Here is a 17,487-nt window from a genome sequence, read left to right on the forward strand (position 1 = left end):
AGATCACAAGGGTGATATTGTTGATATGAAGCCTAATACTGCAAAGATCAGAACATATCTTGGTATTAAGGGACTTGAATTCAATCTAGAGTCTGATAAAGCCTATGTCATAAGACTGGATCAGGAGTTAAGAAAAGCAAAAATTACTGATCTCAGATATGCTATCTTTCAAACTGGTGAAGATACTGCAGAACTCAAAGATGCTAAAAGGAGGATGATTGATGAACTCAGATATGATGAGAGATGTTTGTTAAAGAACTATCTCAGAACAACTCCTGACATTGAAGAGATCAGAAAGTGAATCCAAGTCAAGATCTACAACTGCTCAAATTCTGATGTGTATACAGACTGAAGTTGTTATCAGAAGTTAAAGTTGGTAAAGCTTTAAGGACTGTAAGTTGTAGTTATCTAGTCAAATTCTCATGCATTTGTACTTAATGTTTTTAACATCATCAAATATCTGTTAAACTTGTATATTATGCTAATTTACAAGTTGGGGGAGATTGTTAGATATATTTGATAATGTCATGTCTAATATGATTTGTGTTTAGTTTTCAGATCTTACTTAAAACAGTACAAATCAGTATTTAACTGAAATCAGCACTTATACAGAAGTCAGAACTTAAGTTATCAGTACTTAAGGTTCAGGAGATATTTATCAGGAGATAATATCAGGACTTAAAGGAAACTTTCAGATAAGGAAGGCAGCTGATTGAAAGGAAAGAAGATCAAGACAAACGTAAGAAGAGATATGCATGAAGAAGGAATTCTATGAAGAATAGAATTCTTGGAAGAAAAGATAACTGATTGATATATTTTAGGAAGCAGAATTATATCCATATCAATTAGCGATTATCTTGTAACTGTGTAGTATATACACACAGACATAGGGTTTACACTATAAGTGTTATCATTATCGAGGATATTATTTATTGTAACCCTAGCAGCTCTCGTGATATTTGTTCATCACTGAGAGAGGACAGTTCTACATTGTAATAGAGTTTAATAAAGTTTATTTTCTGTTACTTGTGTTCTTTGAATTCGATTTGATTGTGCTATACACTATATTCAACCCCCTTCTACAGTGTATGTGACCTAACATTCATGTCTACTATAGTATAATTTTTTGGTGATTTTTTAAAATTGGTCTTATATAAATATACATGGATAGGTTTATGAACTAGGTTAGGACTGGGATAAGTTTCAGGTGCTAGCACATTGATTTTTTGGTTTCTGAATTTGACATAATGATGTGTTTTCTTTCTTTTTTTAGGATCCCTTTGTTAGCAATGGAAAAAATAATCCTTCCAGAGAAGCCACCGATATTGAGATGGGTATTCGTCTACCACCGAGTAACTCAGAATGGGGATGGAAGCATTTAACATACAGGTACTTTTGAAGTTCTTTTGGATTTATATTAACTGTAGACTTAGGTTTAAATTCAGTACAATGTTGCTCATAAATATTAAAAGTGCACTTTTTAATAAGGATTATGGGTGGAAGTTTTCTTGTTCCTACAATCCTAAAAGTATGATTTATGCCTTCTTGGCAGATGGTTACATCTATTTGATCGTTTTTGCAGGTACAGGAAGTCGATAAGCGTGTGGATAAGGTTGCTGCATTACTTCAGAAACTTTAGTTATTTATATTTCTTGTATATTTTTCTTGTTGTAGAAAAATTATAGCAACAGATTTATAACCAGAGGCATACTATTAAATAGGACTTACTACAACTATTCCACAATAAATATATATATAATAAATTATGCAATTTCTGGATGTTGTGTTCTTTATACATAATTTTAGCTATATATTATTCTCTTTTGGCTTTCCCTCAGCGTGCCATTTTTTGAATCCTGACATAATTTATATTTTATTTCAAATGATCTAAGCAAAAATTGTACTGGAAGATATGATCAAGACTGCGTACTTGAAAAAGGATTGGTGGTATTGGTCATCACCTTCAGTTGCAGCTAAGATTTGTACAATATATGGCCTTGCTCTTCGCATATATGCGTTTGATCCGGCCATAATATATGAAGACAATTTCCCAGGTCCGGAACCATCAGAGGTGTGCAAGTCCAGTAGAGAATCTCCTTCAAACTTAAATTTGAAAACTTCCACGACTCCAGTATCCAAAGATGTCAAATCAGATTCCCCAGACCTTCCTAGACTAAGCAGTGGAAAGGCAAGATAAGAAAAGACTTGTATTCCTCCATTATATAAAGATAATGCAATGATAGTGTTGATAGGCATAATTTACTGGATTACCCTGCATTCATTTAGTCAAGAACTTGAATTAAAGATGTATATCCGAAAGTTTGTATTAATGTCTCATTTTGATTTTTAGGGACTATACATAGTCCATTGGCTTTGACAGAGGAAGAATGGGATGATACATATACTACAAACGTAAAGGGAGCTTTGTTGATGTCCAAGCATGTCTACATTCTTATGCGTGACTCAAAGCAGGGTGGATCAGTCATCAATATATCGTCTATTGCTGGTCTTAATCGTGGACAACTACCTGGAAGTCTTGCCTATTCTTCTTTAAAGACGGCCCTCAATGCTTTAACAAAGGTATAATTTAGGAGGTTTCAAGTGATTTGTGGAGATCTAGTTGTTTAATATTTACCTTGTTTAATTGTGTAGAGCTATACTTTGTGAGAAGATTAATTACTGAATAAAAACTGGCAAGTTTTCTTCTGTTACTTATTCATCATAACGTGGACATGTATTCGCTCTTGAACTGGGGATTTAAAATATCAAAGTAAACTCAATTACTCCAGGAACTTCGAATCTGAGATCACCCGGAATTTGATGAAGAAAGTCTTGCTCAACAATGTGGCTCTGAGAACACACTACGCCATAAACGGCCTACTACAATGCTTTTTCCAAAGCGTTACAAGCATTTCGTTGCGGTAGCTCAGAAAGTTGAGTTCTATTGTAATACCATGAAATTGGTGTTAAAATAGCCATTAACCAAGTGTTACATGAAAGTGATGGTGTTACATGACATGTAACACTAGCACCTGGTGTTACAATAGGTATTATTTTTATTTTATTTTTATTAAAGTAATTATATTATCATAAATTTACATTTTAAATTATATTCTGGATGATTCATAACTTTAAAATATTATATTTAATATTATAATTGTTTTTTAAATTATTACATTTTATTTCAAAAACAAATAATAATATATAAAATTAAAAAAACATTTTTTACTTATATAACTAAATAAAAAATTAATTTATAAAAAAAATAAATAGAAATATGCTATTCCCGAGGTGAATTATCTGGGTAGTAGTTTTTCTGTTAGATATATTTGATAATGTCATGTCTAATATGATTTATGTTTAGTTTTCAGATCTTACTTGAACAGGACAAATCAGTACTTAACTGAAATCAGCACTTATACTGAAGTCAGAACTTAAGTCATCAGTACTTAAGGATCGGGAGATATTTATCAGGAGATAATATCAGAACTTAAAGAAACTTTCAGATAAGGAAGGCGGCTGATTGAAAGGAAAGAAGATCGAGATAAACGTAAGAAGATATATGCATGAAGAAGGAATTCTATGAAGAATGGAATACTTGGAAGAAAAGATATCTGATTGATATATTTTAGGAAGCAGAATTATATTCCATATCAATTAGCGATTATCTTGTAACTGTATGGTATATAAACACAGACATAGGGTTTACACTATAAGTGTTATCATTATCGAGAATATTATTCATTGTAACCCTAGCAGCTCTCGTGATATTTGTTCATCACTGAGAGAGGACAGTTCCATATTGTAACAGAGTTTATTGCATTGAATAAAGTACATTTTCTGTTACTTGTGTTATTTGAATTCGATTTGATTGTGATATACACTGTATTCAACCCCCTTCTACAGTGTATGTGTCACCTAACAAGTGGAATCAGAACAGATCTGTTAACACATAAACAGTTTAAGATCCAAAAACAATCATGTCTGAAGCAGAAACTCCAACCAAGCCCACCAAAAGTGAAGAACCTCCAAAGACTCAAATCCACAGTCGATATGAGACCATTAGAGTTCCCATACTGAAACCATCTGAATATCCCATATGGAAAGTGAGGATGACTATGTTTCTGGAAGCTACTGATCCAGCATATCTTGACAGAATCCATGAAGGACCTCCCAAGCCAACCAAACTCGCTGTTGCAGTTGCAGGTGAAGCAACAAAGTCTGTACCAAAGGAGAAAAGTGATGATACTGCTGAAGATATCGCATTAATTGCTAAGGATGCTAAGGTACGACACTTATTGCATAGTGCCATTGATAATGTAATGTCAAACAGGGTAATTAACTACAAGACTGCAAAAGATATAGGGGATGCGTTAGAGACAAGGTGTTAGGGAACTGATTCGATTAAGAAGAACAGGAAGACAATACTCACTCAAGAGTATGAACACTTTGAATCAAAGTCTAATGAGTCATTAACTGATCTATATGACAGATTTGTCAAACTCTTGAATGATTTGTCACTGGTTGATAAGGAGTATGATCTTGAAGATTCAAACCTTAAATTCCTGTTAGCTCTTCCTAAAAGTTGGGATTTGAAGGCAAGAACTATAAGAGACAACTATAATCTTGAAGAAACAACTCTTGATGAAATTTATGGGATGCTCAAGAGTCATGAACTTGAGATGGAACAAAGAAACAAGAGGAAAGGAGGAAAGTCAAGGACAATTGCTCTTAAGGCTGAAGAAGAATCCCCCAAGGCAGCTATCTCAAGGAAAGGCAAGGGAAAAGCGCTCATCACAAAGTATGATACTGAGTCATCAAATTCTGATAGTGATGATGACTCAGAAACTGAAAGCTTGCCTGAGATGGATGCTGATGAAGAGATGATGAAGCTGTGTGCTCTTATAGTGAAAGGAATCACAAAGATTGCATACAGAAAATTCAGGAAGGGAAAGAAGTTTTCCAGGAAATGTGCAAGTTCTGATAAGAAGAATTTCAGAAAGTTTGAAGGCAAAGGAGGAAAGTCTGACAGAGGAGATTACACAAATGTCAAATGCTACAACTGTGGTGAGAAAGGCCACATATCTCATAATTGCAAGAAAGTGAAGAGTGACAAAGGCAAGGCTCTTGTCACACAGAAGAAAAGCTGGACAGACATTTCAGATTCTGAAAGTGAGGAGAACTATGCCTTGATGGCAAATGCTGATATGGCAAATGTTAATACTGCTGATTTAAAGGTACCTCAAACTACTTATGCCTTCCATACTGATGATATTAATGAGTTGAGAAGATATCTTAAAATCATGTTCATTAGTTATAGAGATCAGACTTTAACATGTGAAAGATTAACTTCTGAAAATCTTGCTTGTAAAAAGAGGAATGATTATTTAGAAAAAGAGTTAGTCATGTTCCATCAAACTCAGAAAGATAGAGATGATGCTTTCTATGTTAGGGATGAAGTACTTAAAATGAATGAATCTCTAAAAACTAAGTTAGAAAAGGAAAGAGAGATTATCAGGACTTGGACTAACTCTGGCAGAACAACTCAGAATTTGTTAAGTAGTGGAAACTGGAAAGAGGGCTTAGGTTATGGAGATGATAAGAATGATAAAGGAACTGTAGAAATTAAACCTATAGTTGTTAAACAAAATCCAAATTTAAAACCTGTTAAGTTTGTAGATGTAAAGTCTGATACTGAGAAATCAGAAGTCAAAGAGGAATTAACTTCTGACAAACTAAAACAGGAAAAGACAACTGAAGTTAACGTAGGCTTAATGACTAAGAAGCAGCTTAAGCATAAGCTGAAAGAAGTTAGGAATGTAAACAAGGTAAAGTCACCTAGGAAAAATAGGAATGGAAAAGAATGAGTAAATAAAAGCAATGATTATAAGCCTGTTCCTAATGCTCCTAGAAAAACATGTCATAATTGTGGAAGTTCTAACCATCTTGCTTCTTTTTGCAGGAAGAATAAGAACATAAACTCCTTACCTTCAAAGTTGGAAGTTAAGAGTCAGTCTGTTAGATATAGGCCACAAAATCCTTGTTTTCATTGTGGTAGTTTATGGCATTCCATTTATACTTGTAAGGAATATCATAGTTTGTACTATGATTATTATCAAATAAAACCTTCTTTAAAGAAAGTCAGCATTGTTCCTTCTAGTGTAAGTTCTGATACAAAGTCTGATAATGTAAATGTTGATAAGAAAAATGTTAACGTAAACTCTGATGCTAAATCCGCTGCAAATGTTAACAAACTTCATAAGGCCAAAGGATCCAACCAAGTCTGGGTCCTTAAAACTAATCATTAGTGGTCTTTTTGATTGCAGGGCAACAGGAAAAATATCCTAGTTCTGGACAGTGGATGCTCAGGACATATGACTGGAAATAAAGTCCTGCTATCAGACTTTGTGGAGAAGGCTGGCCCAAGTGTTTCTTATGGAGATGGCAACATTGGAAAAACACTGGGATATGGCAATATCAATCTTGGGAATGTCATCATTAAAGAAGTAGCTCTGGTCTCAGGACTTAAACACAATCTGCTGAGTGTTAGTCAAATATGTGACAGAGGTTATCATGTGGATTTCTTTGAAGAACACTGTGAAGTTGTAAGTAAATCTACAGGCAAATTGTTCTGAAATGATACAGGCATGGTAACATTTATGAAGCCAAGCTTTCAACAAGTACTGATGGTTTTGCAATCTGTCTGATGAGTAGAGCTTCAATTGAAGAAAGCTGGAATTGGCACAAGAAACTCTCTCATTTAAATTTCAACAATATAAATGAACTAGTCAAGAAAGATCTTGTGAGAGGACTGCCAAAATTAGTATTTGCTCTTGATGGCCTTTGTGATTCATGTCAGAAGGCTAAACAAAGAAAATCTTCATTCAAGAGCAAGACTGAATCATCAATTCTTGAGCCTTATCACCTACTACATGTAGATCTATTTGGTCCAGTGAATGTCATGTCTATTGCAAAGAAGAAATATGTTATGGTCATAGTAGATGAGTTCACCAGATACACATGGTTGTATTTCTTGCACACAAAAAGTGAAACAACATCTATCTTGATTGATCATGTCAAGCAACTGGATAAATTGGTCAAAGATTCTGTGAAGATCATAAGAAGTGATAATGGCACTGAGTTCAAGAATTTGAGCATGGAAGAGTTCTACGAAGACCATGGAATCAAGCAGGAATTTTCTGCTCCTGGAACTCCACAGCAAAATAGAGTTATTGAAAGAAAGAATAGAACTCTTATTGAAGCTGTACGAACTATGCTTGATGAAGCAAAGCTACCAACCTATTTTTGGGCTGAAGCTGTGAAGACTGCTTGTTTTACTCAGAATGCTACACTCATTAACAAGCATGGAAAGACACCATATGAGATGGTGAAGAAAAAGAAGCCAAATCTGAAGTATTTTCATGTATTTGGATGCAAGTGTTTTATTCTTAAGACTCACCCTGAACAGCTATCCAAATTTGACTTAAAAGCTGTTGAAGGAATTTTTGTTGGATATCCACTTTCCAAAAAAGCCATCAGAGTCTACAATTTAAGAACAAGGGTTGTCATGGAATATATCAATGTCTCCTTCGATGATAAGGAGATTACTGGACTTGAAGATTTCAATGATCATAATCAGCTGAGATTCGAAAATGAAGACTTAAATTCTGATACTGAAAATCTTGACAGTCTAAATCCTGATACTGCAAACTCTGATGGATTAAACTCTGATGTTATTGAAACTGTGGTGATTACGTCAAAGGAGGATGCACCTGTACAGGGGGAGCATACTGAAGATACAACCACATCTCAAGAAGCATCAAAACATACAACTGGCTCTTCAAGTTCTGATTCATCAAGTTCTGATAAGCCAAGTTCTGATAGTTCTGAAAACTTAAATTCTGAAGGATCCAACTCAGAGAACATAGTTTCAGGGAGAGTATCAGAAAATGTTGATGAAGATAGCATGGATCATGGGGGAGCATCCAGTTCTAGAGAAAACCTTCCATCTGCAAGGAAGTGGACTAAATCACATACACCTGACTTAATTATTGGAAATCCTGATGCAGGTGTCAGAACTAGAACAACTACTTCAAGTGAGTGTCTTTATAATTCTTTTATTTCTCAGACTGAACCAAAGAAAGTGGAAGAAGCTCTTCAAGATGCTGATTGGGTGCAGGCAATACGGGAAGAGTTAATTAAATTTGAAAGAAACAAAGTCTGGACCCTAGTGCCAAGACCAAAGAACAGATCTGTTGTTGGTACAAAGTGGGTATTCAGAAACAAAATTGATAGCGATTGCATAATTACAAGGAATAAAGCAAGGTTGGTTGTAAAAGGATATTCTCAACAGGAGGGAATTGATTATAATGAAATATTTGCACCAGTTGCTAGATTGGAAGCCATAAGGATATTTTTGGCTTATGCTGCTCACAAAAAGTTTATTGTCTTTCAAATGGATGTGAAAAGTTCTTTTCTCAATGGAGAATTGGAAGAGGAAGTATATGTTGAACAACCTCCAGGCTTTGTAGATCCCCAATATCCAAATCATGTCTATAGGCTTGATAAAGAACTTTATGGCCTTAAGCAAGCTCCAAGAGCATGGTATGAGACTTTAGCTCAGTTTCTTCTTGAAAGTGGATTTAACAGAGGAACTATAGACAAAACACTGTTCTACCTCAACCATGGAAAAGACTTACTTTTGGTTCAGATATATGTTAATGATATCATATTTGGTTCTACAAATGACAAACTTTGCAAGAAGTTTGCCAAACTGATGCAGTCAAGATATTAAATGAGTATGATGGGGGAACTTAGCTATTTTCTAGGCCTTCAAGTCAAGCAGAATGAAGAAGGCACTTTTATTTATCAAACCAAGTACACCAGAAATTTGGTGAAGAAATTTGGAATGCAAGAATGTTCAAGTGCATCCACTCCCATGGCCACTGCAAAAAATTGGATAAGGATACTGGTAAATCAGTAGATATTACTGATTACAGAGGTATGATTAGCTCTCTATTCTATCTAACTGCTAGTAGAACTGATATCATGTATGCTACCTGTCTTTGTGAAGATATCAAGCAGATCCAAGAGAACCTCACTTAACAGTTTTGAAAAGAATTTGCAAGTATATTAAGGGAACAGCTGATCTAGGATTGTGGTATCCCAGAGAATCAGACTTTAAACTAATAGGTTACTCAGATGCAGATTTTGCAGGTTGCAAAATTGACAGGAAAAGCACAAGTGAAAGCTGCCAATTTCTTGGAGGCAGATTGGTTTCTTGGTTTAGCAAGAAACAAAAGTCAATTTCTACATCAACTGCAGAAGCAGAGTACATTGCTGCAGGAAGCTGTTGTGCACAGATTCTTTGGATGAAGAATCAGTTACTGGATTATGGGTTAACATATTTTAAAACCCCTATTTACTGTGATAATCAAAGTGCTATTGCTATGACAGGTAATCCAGTTCAACACTCAATGACAAAGGACATTAGCATAAGGTACCACTTCATAAGGGAACATGTGGATGAAGGTACAGTGGAATTGCACTTTGTTCCAACAGATCAACAACTAGCAGATATCTTCACCAAACCACTGTGTGAAACTACTTTTACAAGATTGGTAAATGAACTTGGAATGGTTTCAGGTTCTTTTTCTAAATCTGCTTAGTTTTTGTTCTGATGCATCAGACTTTATGATCAGTATTTACATATATTACTATCTTTGTGTATTTTGTGCTTACTGAAAATTACTTAAGTACTGATTGTTGTCTGATATGAATCTCTAAACTCTGATAGTGATATGCATGTTTCTGTGATTATTCAATCCAATGAGGATAAATATGCTAGATGCTGACCTAGTAGTCTTTAATATACTAACAAATCCCATGTTAGAAGAAATTATTTATGTGGAAATCTATTGACACAAGCAAATTCTGATATTGAGCTTAGTTAAGTTTACTTTGTCTATCTTATTACTAAGTCAACAACTAGAATAATGCTTTTCATCTGTTAAGTTCTGATGTTAGTAAATCTGGTCAATGTACTAAGTGCTGATAAGCCTCACTTATCAAAAGAAAAGGAAAAGAAAAAGAATAAATATCAGGTACTCCTTTGAGATCTAGAGTAAAAACTGTGGAAGAGAAGACCCAAGTACATTGCTGGTATTAAGTAATATGCATCAGAAAAGCAAAAATAAATATTTTACTTGGTGACTTTTCACACTCTATGATTACTGGAGAACTACTCTGATAATTGTATAAATTCTGATAAACAGTCGTGACTCACTTACACTGAGAAGCCACTGTAAACTGGAATTTCAAAAGATGCATAAAATGAGCACAAAACAGTTGAGGTGGACTCATGCATGAACTCATTCTAAAGTAGACTTCAGAATTATGACAGGTTTTGAGCAAAGTCCTTAGTTATGCCTTATTTTTAAGATATATTGAAGTGAATCAGACTTTAATCTTTATCTGATATTTAGCTTACTGCACACACATACACTCCATATGAATGATGAAAATTACTATGGTGTTAAATGATGTTTTCGATGAACAGTTTATGTGTCAGATTGCATAAATTCTGAGGACAGTTATGATGGAAGTTCTGATGATTAAGTTCTGAAGAAATGAAATCAGAATTTGTGTGAAGAATTGCAGAAATAGGCATTTACTTTTCAAGTTAAGAATTTTTGTTCTGATGACTGTTAAGTTCTGATATAAGTCTAAGTTCTGATATTATACTCTGATTCTTTACTTGACTTATTTGTGGTTAAAATCTAAAACAGTCTTATTTAAAATCAGAATATGTTTGTGTGAGATATTAACAGTCAATACAATTAGGGTTAGTGGTACACGTCCATGCACAGTAATTCTTACTTGTTTCATGTGCGCATTAAATCCTGTTTTACACGTCCAATGGTTGTTTTTATTCTCATCAGTCTTGGGAGTCGAGGTAGAATTATTTCTACCTATAATCATTAAATTTTCCTTGCATCTCCTGACATTCCATTGGCTATATAAACCAACACTTCATTCCAGCCAACACATCTCTCATTTTCTCACAAACTCACTCTCGTCTTATTCTTATCACCACAAATGGCTGCGTTTGGCTGGTTTTATAATTATTGTACTGAGACAGTACATGTTTTTCTAAATGGAATTCTAACTCCATACCATATCAACAATATCCCTCACAATCTCTGGATTCTATTTCCAGAGATTATTAAACGTGATCTGTTGACAGTTCGAAGAGATCTACATCTCCGTCATCTTCGACAGCAGGAGCGAATCATTCGTCTCGCTGTTCTTTTTGTTGAGAGTAGGAAGGAGAAATAGTTTATGCTCCCTCTTTCTCTTCACTGTCAGCTTTTTCTGGATTCTAAAGCTTCGGACAAAAGCTGTTGCTGTTAGGATTTGTAGCTTAGGATAATCTTGTACTTTTCTGATGTACTTTAAATTTCATGGAATGTATTTGCTCATTATATTAATGAATTTTTTATATTTATGCAAGATTTTGTCTCTGAGTCACTCGATATTCTGATGCATTTTTAAATCCTGATTTACCCATATTCTCATGACCGTTTTAACTCTGATACAAATCAAGTTCTGATTCTAACGTGTCAATATTTGTTTACTTGGTTTCTTTATGGTCATTCCTTCATTGGTCATATTTTTACAGAATATTGATCTCGTAGTGAAAATAATTTATTAAGTGGGAACAGTTTTAAATTTTAAACTAAAACTGAACTACCTTAATTAATGGGATTACTTGGTAAGTGGAACAGTTTTTCCTTGAAAAACTGCATGTGATAAGTAATGATTATTGTATTCCTGTGCCCATTAATTATCCTTTACTGATGCATATCTGATAAGTGTCCAACGGTTACTTTTTCTACCGTGTATAAGTAAAAGAGAGAAAATATTCTAAAATCTTTTATTTACTTTCACATTTTATCTCTCTCGTTTTACTACTATTCTCTCTCATCTCCTGACGATTTTTCATACAGATATTTTATCAAACACCTTACATGCAACCTTATTTCTCAATTTTTCTCATGGTACCTAAGGATTTGATAATAGATGGAGCCAAGTTTGTACCCAACAACTATGCTGCAATCTTGAACCATGCTAAAGCTCCATCTGATTTGCACTTTGTGCAAGATCTTCTAGCACACAGTGAGATTGGGTATGCGTTGACCCAACCTCAAGTAATTTCAAGCCAACAAGTTCTGACATTTTGGCGGACTGGGCATTTTGATAATGGTGGTGCTAATGGTACTCCAAGCATTATTTTTGAAGTAAATGATGTTGAGCATGTGGTAACTCCTGGAGCAGTTCGTAAAGCTCTACACTTATTAGAAGGCTGCATTTTCTCAACAGCGAAGGAACCTGTTCTATAGCAGCTCATGGCCAATTTGGGGTATGAGAAGAGTTTGGCCAAACTTGGACAGTTGAAAAGAGCACATATCAGAAATGAATGGAGCTTTTTCTTCGAATGCATCACTAAGGCATTCTCCAACAAGTGTTCCAACTTTGATGCCATTCCAATTATGAGTCAACACATCGGGTATGCTATTATTTACTAAACTCATTTTGATTTTGCAAGAGCTGTGCTAGGTTTTATAGGGGATAGGATGACAGAAGATAGGAATGTTGTCTACTTTGCTAGATTCTGTCAGCTTATATATAACTTCTGTTGTGCTGATGAACCCCAACCTACCACTGACTTAATTCCACCCTTTAAGCTTGCAAAACGGGCTTTTAATGATTTGGTAAATGCTGACCTTAAGAAAAGGGTAGTTAGACCCTTACAGATACCTCAGTCTGTAAAACAGATCCTGGTAAATGTTGATCCTCAAACCTACAGATCTGTTTACCCTGATGTTCAACCCACCAACACATCCCAGAAACCACAACAACCATCAGAACATACCACATATACACATCAACCTACTCAACCCTCTATCAGAACATATATCAAACCTTCACAGATATCTCAACCTTCATCATCAGCACATAGTGTGAGGCCTTCATCTTCAAAGCCCAAGAGGACAAAGACTGTACCTCAGACACCATAGAAGAGAAGGAGGATTGTTCTGAGAGATGAGTCAGACAGTGAGGAACATGTTCCTGTGTTAGAACCTGTTGTCAAAGAAGCTGAGAAGGTCTCTTCTCAGAAGGATACTGGAATTGGGGGCTCTAAGATTCTCAAAAGGCTTAGAAGGATGTATTCTGCTGAAAGTCCCAAGGAATCTCCACCTTCAAAGAGACACAAGAAACAGAGAGCACAAAGTTATAGGACTGAGTCAGTTTCAGAGGATGAGGAAGCAGCAGCTATGGAAGGAGATCAGGAATCTCTGATCTCAAAAGAGCCAGAATTTGCTGAAGCTGTTGTATCTACACCTCCATTGTCACCAACTCAGGAAGCTGCTCAAGATAAAGTATCTACACCACATGTTTCTCCTGTAAATGAACCAGTATCTACTGCAGACCCAGGCACAAGTGTTGAGATTGATATTCACAACCTAATTGTGCCTGAGGTTCTCTACTTAGAAGCTTCACCAGCTCCAATCAATCCATCAACAACACCAATTCCTGATGCTAATGCAACTCCAGAATTGTCTACAACTCCTTCTCTGCATCTAGACATTGAAGATCAGACTATAGGTGAGCATCAGAATATGGTTGTTGATCAGAACTTGGAAGCAGATCAGCACTTAGAGGATGATGTTGAAGCCTCAATAGCCTCTCATACTGTTCTTTTATCAGAAGATGTTGACTCTGTCAGTTCTGATGCTGCAAATGCTGATGATACTGGTGATGCTGCTACAAATGCAGATGCTAATGAAGCTGGTCCTTCTGGACATGCACCTCTACAAGCTCCTTCAAAAGCTGAACTAGTTAAAAAGTTTTTAGAGGAGATGCACCAATACCTTGGATTGAAACTCCTAGAGGACATGAGTGGACTAAGGAGTGGAACACAGTTACCTTTGTTCCAAATGAAAGAATTCTTGCTGAGCACTTGGAAAAAGCTGATGAGATGCTATTTAATGATTATTTCAAGACATAACTGAGAGTTACTGCATTGAGTACTAGACACCTTCACGGTCAACACTCAACAACTCATGCCGAGGTGCATAAAACTCAAGAAGCATTACTCAAGCAAGAAATGACTATGAAACTTGAAAAGAAAAGTTTTTTCCAACCTACCTTTGACAGAGTTGCTTATATTGAGAAAACCCAAGAGAAGCAACAATCTCAGATTGATGAAATTTTGACAAATCAAGCTTCTCAACAATCTCAACTCGATGAAATTCAATCCTCAGTGGAATTGCTTGTCTCTCTTCTTTTACCTGCTGATGCCAAAAAGGGGGAGAAAGTAATTAAGTCCAAATACAAAACTGTTAAGACACTGAAGGGGAACGATGATGAAAAAGATGACCAGGGAAACTCTGGAATGAGTGGAGGTCATGGTCAAGGTAGAGGTCTCTCATCAAGAAGAGCTGGAACTACAAGTCATAGAACAAGTTCTGATACTGGGAGAAGAATAACTTCTGATAAAAGGATAAGTTCTGATGAACTTTTGGATCTTGATGAAGAAATTTCAAGACAGTTATTTCTGAAAAAAAATCCAGGAATGGACTTTGAGAGTCTAATGGAAGAAGAAGCTAGACTTAAGTCAGAAAAAGTCAACTCCAAATCTGAAGCTTATGTTGGTAAAAAGAAATTTCCTACGGCTAAAGGCATTGTGATAAAAGAAAGGACAAATCCTGTGGCACTCAAGGCCAGATCACAATTGCAGATAGATCCAAGGTCCAAGGGCAAAGAAAAAGTTGGTGAACCTGTAAAGGTTTATGGGCCTCCTGTAGATGAAGAAATTTATGTTCAAGATGCTAATCTTACTCTGACTTCAAGGAAGATTTCTAAGACAACCTCTAACATGGCTCAAGTTGTTCAGAGTCAAGATTTAGTTAAATCTGATACAACCATGAAGCAAGCAACCTCTGACATAGATCAAGTTGACTTGATATCAGAAGATAAATCAAAGGAAACCTCTGACATTGCTCATGTTAAATCCTCAAGGTTACTCCTGCCAGATTTCACTAAAGCCAAACAGACTCAACCTTTGAAGACTGCAGCAAGTGGTTTTGAAGCAAGAGTGGTTATTGGAAAGGAAGCAAGAGATAAATCTGGATTGGGTAGTGCTGATGAAAGAAGAGTGCAGAACACAACCAATGATCCAACTTCCTTAAGTGAACCAGGTGTTGGAGCAACTCCTGAAAGATTGAATCAACTAGAGTATGTACAGATGGTCTACCATACCTACTTGAAAGAACACATCTTGTTATATTTCATGACAGATGGTAGGGTTTACCATATAAGGGAAAATGCTATACCACTGAAGTATTTTGAAGAACTAAAACATGTTTTATTCTTACTTCAAGTGAATGACAGAATAACAGAAAGTGCTGCAAACTATTTGAAGACTCAAATTTAGCGACAGAAAAGGCTTTATTCTGTAAAGTCTGACAGCACATATCTTCCAAAGTACAGAGATCACAAGGGTGATATTATTGAGATGAAGCCTAACTCTGCTAAGATTATAACTACCTTTCTAGGTTATAAGGCTGTAGCATTCAATCTTGAGTCTGACAAGGCATATAAGATCAGACTGGATCAGGACATAAGGAAAGCTAGAATAAATGATCTCAGGGCTGCTCTCTTCCAAACTGGTGAAGATTCTGCAGAACTCAAAGATGCTAAAAGGAGGATGATTGATGAACTCAGATATGCTGAGAGATGTTTGTTAAAGAACTATCTCAGAACAACTCCTGACATCAAAGAGATCAGAAAGTGAAGCCAAGTCAAGATCTACAACTGCTCAAATTCTGATATGTATACAGACTGAAGTTGTTATTAGAAGTTAAAGTTGGTAAAGCTTTAAGGACTGCAAGTTGTAGTTATCTAGTCGATTTTTTCATGCATTTGTACTTAATGTTTTTTTGACATCATCAAATATTTGTTAAACTTGTATATTATGCTAATTTACAAGTTGGGGAAGATTGTTAGATATATTTGATAATGTCATGTCTAATATGATTTATATTTAGTTTTCAGATCTTACTTGAACAGGACAAATCAGTACTTAATTGAAATCAGCACTTATACTGAAGTCAGAACTTAAGTCATCAGTACTTAAGGATCAGGAGATATTTATCAGGAGATAATATCAGAACTTAAAGGAAACTTTCAGATAAGGAAGGCGGCTGATTGAAAGGAAAGAAGATCGAGATAAACGTAAGAAGAGATATGCATGAAGAAGGAATTCTATGAAGAATGGAATACTTGGAAGAAAAGATATCCGATTGATAGATTTTAGGAAGCAGAATTATATTCCATATCAATTAGCGATTATCTTGTAACTGTGTGATATATAAACACAGACATAGGATTTACACTATAAGTGTTATCATTATCGAGAATATTATTCATTATAATCCTAGCAGCTCTCGTGATATTTGTTCATCACTGAGAGAGGACAGTTCCATATTGTAACAGAGTTTATTGCATTGAATTAAGTCTATTTTCTGTTACTTGTGTTATTTGAATTCGATTTGATTGTGCTATACACTGTATTCAACCCCCTTCTACAGTGTGTGTGTGACCTAACATTTTCCCACCAACTAAAAACTATGCTAACACACTCACAATACACTCAGACACTCTCTCTCGATACAAAAAACACACACACGCATTTTCTTCTTGATACACAAACACACGCACTTTCACAAAAAAATCAATTCTCTTCTTCGATTCACGCGCGCATCCTAATTGAAGCATGGATTAACTGGAACTTGAATACACAAACACACACACTTTCTTCAATTAGGGTTACTAACACATCGATTTTTGCTTTTTAGGTAATTAGGGTTCTTCGATTAACTGGTGATACATCTTTATTTTCATTTTTTACTCTTGTATTTAGTTGTATGAACTATTTTACTAACAGTTTATATCTTGCATTTCAGGGGATTGAAGTTTTTCAGGCCATTTAGGGGTTCTTCGATTTTTGAAGCATTTCACTGGGTAAAAAGCTTGCATTAAGGTAAAGAGCTTTCACTGGATTTATATGTTTATGTGTTGTTAGGTCACACAACACTGTAGAAGGGGTTGAATACAGTGTTTATACAATCAAATTGATTTAACACAAGTATGTAACAAAGATCAAGTATATTGAATAAACTCTGTTACAATAAGAACTGTTGTTCTCTCTCAGTGATGAACAATATCACTAAGAGCTGCTAGGTTACAATGTATAATCCTCTCGATAATAATAACACATATAGTGTAAACCCTAAGTCCGTGTTTATATAGTACACAGTTACAAGATATATTCTAATTGATATCACATATAATTATGTCTCCTAAAATATATCAATTAGATATCTTCTACAAGTCTTCTAGTCCTCTAACTCTTTCCATGCA

General features: G+C 35.3%; 1 protein-coding gene across 1 annotated transcript; it reads left to right on the forward strand.

Moving 5' to 3' along the window:
* Positions 1-1,912: 1,912 nt before the first annotated feature.
* Positions 1,913-2,586, forward strand: LOC141666100 (uncharacterized). Its single transcript, XM_074472090.1, has 2 exons — positions 1,913-2,054; positions 2,351-2,586. The coding sequence occupies exons 1-2, from the start codon at positions 1,913-1,915 to the stop codon at positions 2,584-2,586; spliced, it is 378 nt and encodes a 125-aa protein (XP_074328191.1).
* Positions 2,587-17,487: the final 14,901 nt, after the last annotated feature.

Source organism: Apium graveolens, chromosome 6 (genome assembly GCF_009905375.1).
Source record: "Apium graveolens cultivar Ventura chromosome 6, ASM990537v1, whole genome shotgun sequence".
Classification (NCBI taxonomy): domain Eukaryota; kingdom Viridiplantae; phylum Streptophyta; class Magnoliopsida; order Apiales; family Apiaceae; genus Apium; species Apium graveolens.

What these genes read in the sequence shown, in the direction of transcription:
- LOC141666100 (XM_074472090.1), top strand. Translation starts at nt 1,913, where the DNA reads ATGATCAAGACTGCGTACTTGAAAAAGGATTGGTGGTATTGGTCATCA. An exon ending in ATATGAAGACAATTTCCCAG is followed by an intron (nt 2,055 to 2,350) that starts GTCCGGAACCAT and finishes TTTGATTTTTAG; the next exon opens with GGACTATACATAGTCCATTG.